The sequence below is a fragment of the Nelusetta ayraudi genome, unplaced genomic scaffold, assembly GCF_046127955.1.
Source record: "Nelusetta ayraudi isolate G7.1 ecotype Tasmania unplaced genomic scaffold, CSIRO-AGI_Nayr_v1 ptg000128l, whole genome shotgun sequence".
Taxonomy (NCBI): domain Eukaryota; kingdom Metazoa; phylum Chordata; class Actinopteri; order Tetraodontiformes; family Monacanthidae; genus Nelusetta; species Nelusetta ayraudi.
The window spans coordinates 784,737-792,572 of record NW_027466178.1 but is presented as its reverse complement, the minus strand read 5'-3'; the positions used below and the strand labels follow the sequence as shown (position 1 = coordinate 792,572).

At 44.4% G+C, this 7,836-nt stretch overlaps 2 protein-coding genes across 3 annotated transcripts; both read right to left on the bottom strand.

The window, feature by feature from the left end:
- Positions 1 to 2,733: 2,733 nt before the first annotated feature.
- Positions 2,734 to 4,282, bottom strand: LOC142904466 (homeobox protein HMX3-like). Of its 2 annotated transcripts, none has more exons than XM_076050572.1 (2): positions 3,814 to 4,282; positions 2,734 to 3,531 (listed from the first exon to the last, which is right to left on the bottom strand). In XM_076050572.1, the coding sequence occupies exons 1-2, from the start codon at positions 4,013 to 4,015 to the stop codon at positions 2,990 to 2,992; spliced, it is 744 nt and encodes a 247-aa protein (XP_075906687.1). In that variant the 5' UTR covers positions 4,016 to 4,282; the 3' UTR covers positions 2,734 to 2,989. The 2 variants fall into 2 exon arrangements, with proteins under 2 accessions (XP_075906687.1, XP_075906688.1); XM_076050573.1 differs by having other exon boundaries at positions 3,826 to 4,282.
- An 835-nt stretch (positions 4,283 to 5,117) lies between these two features.
- LOC142904465 (homeobox protein HMX1-like) lies at positions 5,118 to 7,018 on the bottom strand. The gene is given in 3 exon segments (XM_076050571.1): positions 5,118 to 5,161; positions 5,164 to 5,556; positions 6,796 to 7,018. Coding segments are annotated over 3 exon segments (660 nt in total).
- Between the last annotated feature and the right edge of the window lie 818 nt (positions 7,019 to 7,836).

Below are 7,836 nucleotides of genomic sequence, written 5' to 3'. Positions count from 1 at the left end.
CCTGGAGCGCTAGAAGCTAGGCTGCAGCTAGCACAGCACTGTTAGGCTACAGCTAGTGCAGCGCTAGGCTGCCCTGGAGCACCACACTGGCTGTAGCTTAGCTCCTAGCGCTCTGGGTCAGCCAATCGCCGTGCGATTGGCTGACTAGCTGCAGCCTAGTGCTTCCTATGCTGTAGCTAGGCCAGTGCTAGGCTGCTAGCCGCAGCCAGCCAGCGGAGGTCACCTGAGCCTTGTGGTTGGCCAGCAGAGTGCTGAGACGATAAAAGCTGATGCTGCGCTCACAAGTGTCGGGCTGGCGAGGGAGTCAGGAAGTCTGGCGACTGTGAAGACCACCCCAGCCCACCCCCACCCTCACATCACCCACATCACCCCCACCCTGCCATCAGCTCACTCACACTCTCACCGTCACCTTCAGTGAGCACATGAGCCTGGACTCCCAAAAGGCCTTGTGAGGCCAGTTGTATTTTCAGCAGACTCTTCCTATACAGTAGAAGCTTCATTCTAGCATTCTATCATTTTTATTCTGCAACAACAGATTTTGAGTTTAGCACACAAACAACACCCACAGACGGACACCATTAAAAGAAGAAAACGGCGATTTTCACTCATCAGCAAACTTTCTATCAATTCGTGTTTGTTTAGAAAAACAACTATACATTTTTATCCAATCATTGATCCAGAAATCAACAGACTTGGGTGTGGCCTTTTGACCCAAATCGCCAATACATGAAGGCGCGCGCGCGCACACACACACACACACACACACACACACACACACACACACACACACACACACAGAGACAAAGCTAAACATCCTGTAAAAATTCAATAAGTACCTTAATGAAAATACTATGTTTATCCCCAGAGCTATGCGATGCTAGCTGTGCTAAATTCATGGGTAATTTGAATTGGGGATAGAATTTATGCTTGCAAATGTTTTTTGAAATTTTTAGCATTAAGCTACAAAAATTGCAATTAGATATTGAGGATTCCGCTTTTCTTTCACTAACTTTATGAAGTTTATGAACTTTTTTTTTTGTTGAAGTTCTAGAGATGTTTTTAGCAATTTACCAATAACATTTGTAAAAACTTTTTCATTTTCTTTCTTGCGTGATTTCCCCACCACACAAATCTCTTCTTTATACCTGATTTGTTTTTGTTGGGTTTTCTAGCTGCGTCTTCATTCAAAAACAACAATGTGAGTAACATATTAGAAAAGCCGACATGCGCCGTGAAGCCAGGGAGGAATTTAATGGAGAAAAGTGCCGGTTTGGAACAGACCGAGTGCTTGAGTGAACCAGTTTATCGGTGAGGGCGCCTTGACTGACTGTGACAGGGAGGAAGCAGCACTGAAGGGGAAGTGACCCGGAAACTGGAGGACCTTCAGGAGGAAAAGCTCTCCAGCACTCAGACTTTAGTCCTCCTGAACACACACTTCCCTCTCTGCCCAGCGAACTGGGACGATCTATCACCTCGAGATTTGGATTCCGCTTCCAGGACTCTGAAATTCTTCTTCTTCTTCTTAAATTGCAAGAGTGCAGCCTGGCCTCGTTATTTTTTTTTGTCCGTGTTACACATCTGTTACACTTAAATAATTAGTTATATATCATGAAGTTTATTGACAGTTTATATCCGCATAAATTTTGAACTTTCCGCACTCTAAGAAACATAATTAAATTCAAAATGTTTTTCATTTCAAAATTTCAAAACTCGGTGCACATTAGACGTTGTTATTGTTTTGTGTAGAACAAAGACATTGTTGTATAAATAAAACAAACCGCTATTTCGTTTAAATACCCTGTTCTAACACACTGAACCAAATAGATAAAATATGTGAGAGTAGAACCTGACAAAGCTCTGGGTTTTTATACATCCACCATCGTAAATTTGGATGGATCAAGAATTTAAAACTTTGCACCTTGTATAGCACGATGCGATGTTTGCAGATTTTCATTTACAATTATTCAAGTCGAGTGTATAGTTTTCATTATTTTTTTTTTTAACTTCATTAAAATCAACATTCTTTTTGCAACCAGAATAAGGCAAATAGAACTGCAATTAAGAATAACAATAAAAAGTATTGCATTCGGTCTGAAACATAATTTATTACTTTTTTTTTTTTTTTTTTTAATGTGGTTGATACTTTTTCTTAAAAAAAAAAAAAAGCAATTCTGAACACAACATTCTAAAGAAGTTATTTTATTGTAATTGTAACAAAGAAATCGCGTGACTCGCTCCACATTAATGTGGAGGCATCACATGTAGAAAACATGAATAACCCCTGCTTTTAAATCAAAGGGTGCAGATGATGTAAACTTTAACAGTAATTTTACCTCTACACGTATAAAATAAAAATAAAAAACTGCAAAAACAATCAAATATCTGAATGATGATCAATTATTAAAATTGGTTCATATGAAATTCAAGTCATAGCACTGCGCATCATTTGGAATATTACACTTTTTATTGCAAATAAACGTAATAACGGTTTCAGAGTTTTGCAGTCCGCCGTCTGGAAGTTCTTAAGTTCTTCCGTAAAGAAGCAGAAAATTCTTACAATAATATTACAAAAAAAAAAAAAAAAAAACTCAATTAGGAGTTAAACACGGTGCGGTGAAAAAGGAATATAAACATAAAGCCGGACTGGAAGCGGCGTCACTGACGTGTAAGCTACATTCACTCACGTGACTGCCGCTTTATAATAATAATAATAATAATAATAATAATAATAATAATAATAATAATAATATATTTAAAATGGAAAGTGTCACATGCACATCTTCGATTATTTCAAATGTTGATATAAAAAGTTGGAAGACTTTTTTATTGCGCTCCAAAACTTAAGGGCCAAAAGTGATGCGTCACTAAGGGCAAAAAAATAAAACATAATAAAAAAAAAGAAAAGAAATGAAACGTAAAAAAATAAAAATAGAATAATAATGGTAAAGGCTGTGTCTGTGTCCTACTGTCACTCCAAGAAAGCCGCTGCTCAGTCTCCGTCCAACAGGCCCCAGTATTTGCCGCTGTTGAAATAGACGCAGGGCACAGGCGCAGTGGGGTACAGGACGGGGAAGGGCACGGGCACCAGGCAGCCGCCCAGCAGGCCGCCGCTGTCCGGGGAGAAAGTCGCTAATTGCACGTTTTTGCCCGCGTCCGAGAGGCGCTGCGCGGCCAGCGGCGCGTCCAGGTCCGCACACAGCTGCCTCTTGAGCTTGTTGCGGCGGTTCTGGAACCAAATCTTGACCTGGGTCTCGCTGAGCTGCAGCGAGCGGGCCAGAACCGCCCGCTCCGAGCTGCTCAGGTAACGCTTCAGCTCGAAGGTGGCCTCCAGCTGGAACACCTGCCTCTTGGAGAAGATGGTGCGCGTTTTCTTCTTGATCGCAACTTTACTGTCCTCCTCCTGCTGCTGCTTCTGCTGTGGCTGCTGCTGCTGCTGCTGCTGCCGCTCGGATGGGTGTGTGGCCCGCGGTGAGGAGTCTGCGGGTGTGTTTCCCTCGCCGTCCTCGCTCCGCGCTCTGCTCTTGGTTTGCGCTGTGAAATGGACCGATATTTTTTTTTTAATGCGCGCAAACATACGAATAAGAATGTGCTGCAGATTAATTTAACTACTGCGCAAACATAAGCATGAGAATGAGCTGAAAGTTAATTTAACTAACGCGCAAATATTGCCAAGACGCTGACGACCGTTTAAAAACAACAACAACGACGACACCCTGCGTCAATTGTCCACTCATTTGATTCCACCGATGCGTGGTGGGGAAATAGAAGTTCGGTGTGTGTAAGGGGTTCTTCAGTGACGCTCATCAGGTTCACCTGTGGGTTCACCTGTGTGTTCCGCTGCGCTGTCGAACCCCGTCCTGCCGTCCCAGTGATCGTCCACCCGCGCTGCTCCATCCCTCCTCCATCCTCCGCTGCTGGCGTCCCGCTGCTTCAGGCTGAGGATGTGCTCGATGGTAAAGGTAAGGGAAGCGCTCCGGTTCGGAACCTCCTCCTCCTCGCTCATCTTCCCCGGCATGTCAGTCCGGACCGTTTCCGCCACGCCGCTCCTGACGCTCCCAGCACCATCGCCTCCTCGTTCGCGACTAGCGCGCAGAGGAGCTGGCGCGACGCTACTCAAGCGAGCCGGAAGAGAGTTGCGGTTTAGGAGCTTTTGATTGGTGAGGTTGCGCGGCGTTGAGGGCGGTGTGCAGATTTACGGCTGTTCTGCCAGAGAAGCTTTAAACACTCACTCTCTGTCATCCAAATTTACGACCGATGCTCCGCAAAGAAACTTTGAACTGCGCTGTTGTTGCTTTGGGAAATCCCGCTTGACAAAGTGGAGCTGGAGGTGACGAGGATGGATCGCTCTGCTGCTTTCATGACGTTTGAAAAACTCCCAGACTGCGCATGAGCACGAACCGTACGATCACACAAACAATACGCAACTCAGTTTCTGACTGTAGTTCCACAGCTCAGACTGTGTTTTCGTGTCACTTTAAGCCAACATTTGATTTATGACAAATAACTCTAATCAGAAAAATGATCACAACAAAACTTAGAAACAGGTTTTATTCAATGTGGACATATGTATACAAAACTGTATTAAACTCGTTGGAAGTAAAAAAAAAAGAAAAAAGATTCTGTCACCTAACAACGTGCTCACCCTTAGAAAAATCTGATTTCCCAACGACAAAGTGATATTTCTTTATAGAAATGAGTCTCTGCGTTTTGTCATACCCTGACTGACTTGATGACCAGATATGATGTAGATGTAGAAAGAACCAAATATATTAAAACTTTGCATGTGTATATATCAGTTCACGAGTGAAAAATTCTCTTTTATCTCAGATGCTTTGCTTGTTCAAAACTTCAAACTTTGACATTACAAGTTTGTAACTTGTGTTTTCTCAGTGTTTTCTGACAAAAATTCAGTCAACACAGAACTGTCACTCTGTGGACGTGGCTCTTAGTGACGAGACATTTCTCTTGAAAACATTCAGTTTTCATGAGAAATTACCCATAATGATTGATTGATTCATTTATTTTTAACATGAATGATTGTCTTCAGTTAAAGATTTTTACTGGTTTCGGTCCAATCCCGGCTCCACCTGGATGTGTGCAGAATCAACGGTGTAATTTCACACCAATCCAGTCCTCTGAGTGCTGATGAAGGACTCTGGCTGAAGTAAGAAGTCAGTGGGTAGTTGACGGTGTTGGTGAAGCTGAACATCGTCGGCCCAGTCAAGAGCCCAGACAGAGACCCAGTCGGCGGCTCTACTGGTGACAGGGCAGTCAGAGACCCAGGTGTGGTGATGTTCTGGGGGTACAGACCAGGGATGTGGAGGACTCTCTGAGCGCTGACCTCCAGGTCTGCTGCCACCTGCCTCTTCCACTTGTTCCTGCGGTTCTGGAACCAGATCTTCACCTGCGTCTGGGTGAGCTGCAGGGAGGCAGCCAGGCCGGCCCGCTCCGAGCTGCTCAGGTAGTGCTTGAGGTCAAAGGTCGACTCCAGCTGGAAGACCTGGCTTCGACTAAACACGGTCCGGCTCTTCTTCTTCCGGGCCGTCTTCACCTCACCTGAGTGGAGGAAACAGCAGGAAGCCAACGGTCAGTCTATCTTCAGGTTATTTAAGAGTCCTGTGGTGAAAGAAAGTCTGCTAACCGCATCTGTAATCTGATGAGTTGAATTCCACTTTGATATTCTGAATGATTATTGACCGTTTGCCTTGTGAGGGTCGGGATACAAAGTAAAGATTCAGGCTGGATCCATGGTGCGAGTGATCTTCACTGACTGGATCCACAATAACTCCTTTCACAGGAGTCAAATTCAAACATGATGAAAGTTTGATGAATAAATCCCAAATCATTTTTTCTTGACTAAAAATTGATTTTTTTTTTTTGCCCCTCTTCCATTCAACGTAGAAAGTCTATACATGTTTAATAAACCCCACCCACAACCAGCCAGTGCTACTCCTCAGCCAGTGGTGGAGTCTCTACGTGATACACAGCTATATGCTGTAGAACCACTAGAAACCACTAGTTTCACCACTTTGTTACAAAGTTCAACTTTCCCGCTTAAAAATGTAATTAAAATGATGGCCTGATGGTTCTGTGTTGTTTTGAAGCAGCTGCTGATGGTGGACAGACATGTACAAGGCTGTGTGGGGGACAAATCTGAGTATAGAACTAGAACAAACTAGACCTGGCCTCACCTGGATCCCCGCCGTCATCTCCAGAGAAGCAGCAGGAGTGTGCGTCCTCTTCCATCTCCTCCTTTTCTTCTACCTCCTTGTCGTCTGTCAAATGATCTTCCTCTTTTCTCCCACACTCCTCCTCCTTTTCCCTCCTCGCTGAAGCTGCACACATCTCTTCATCTCGCCACTGTTCATCTGAAAAAACGCAACGGCAAAGAGTAAAATGCTGCATGCACGTTTTTTTATTATTGATGTCACGGACACGAGATGTGATGTGTTTCCCTTGTAAAAAATAATCAACCACGTGCTGCTGCTTCCTTTGAGAACTGAGATTGTTGCGTCATCAACTTCCTGTCTGGACAGCAACATCACTGGTGCTTTCTGCACGAGTGAAGCCACAGTACAAGACACGCGGGACTGTGGCGCATGGACTAGGTTGATTTTGGAGAGTTAATATACAGTAGTTCATATCGTAATTTAACTCATAATAGAGTTACATCTGTAGTTCCAGTGGATTTCTGGTTGATGAATCGAACATGATTGTTGGTTCATAACCAGTATGACTGGAGTTAAGAGGATGGATGGATGGATGGATGAGAACAGACGTGGTTCGGCTACTCACCTCTCGCGGGGCTGGATGGTGAATTGAGTGTCTTCTCGCTCCAGTTCAGCCTTTCACCCGGTCTGGTTTCACCAGACCACATCCCTGGGCTGCAGTCCGGCTTCTCCTCCTCCTCTCTCTCCCTCAGAGACTCTCCCACTGTCGACCGCAGCAAGTTCTCAATGAAAAAAGACGAACCTCTGCTTGCAGCTTCCTTCCATCTGGGCGCCTTGTCTTCAAGCATCTTCACTCTCTGTCCCCGTTGGTTCCACGTACCATCTCAAAATGGAAACATGTAAAAATAATGATATTGAAATCCCAGATTTGGATTTGATGAGATTTACTCCCTGGAATGCGCCTTTGTTCCAAGTGAGAGTGTCCCAGAGACACTGGAATGAGGTGAGAAACTCCACTGGAGATGTGGAGGTGAGGCTCCTCCAATGGGACAAACTTCCAGCTCCTCCACTGCTCCTCCACAGCTCATCCTGACCTCCTCCACGGCTGCTGAACCACAGCTTCTTCTGCTCCTCCTGAGCTCTTCCACAGCTCCTCCACAGCTCCTCCGTTGCCTCTCCTGAGCTCCTCCACTGCTCCTCCAGTCTGACTCGGCCGAGCGCAAAACAGTGGTATGTAGGTCAGGCAGTGAGCAGAGCCAGTGTTGTCCGACCGCAGGGCGCTGATGGAGACTGGCACAGAAGTGCCTATTGGTTCCTACTGTACGTGCACACTGTGATACACACACTGTAAGCTCGACCTGGTTAGAGAACAATAACATCGAGGTCACGACACACCACGTTCAAATAGCGCTTTATTATTATTATTATTATTATTATTATTATTATTATTAGTAGTAGTAGTAGTAGTAGTAGTATCAGTAGTGTTTTCAAGGGAGTGCCAATAATGTGTAACATCAGTCGTCATTTTTGGTGCTGTGTTTAATTAAACTAAATAATTTAAAAGAAAAAAAAGCATTGAAGATATATAAAGAGTGGCCATCAATGAACAATGGTCACATCCGTTAAATGTGTCAGTATTTTTTTCAGAAGTTTTCTACTTTTTAAC

Coding starts and splice junctions, on each gene's coding strand:
- LOC142904466 (XM_076050572.1), bottom strand. CDS start 4,015: ATGCCGGGGAAGATGAGCGAGGAGGAGGAGGTTCCGAACCGGAGCGCT. Junction 3,532..3,813: donor ACACACAGGTGAACCCACAG/GTGAACCTGATG, acceptor TCCATTTCACAG/CGCAAACCAAGAGCAGAGCG.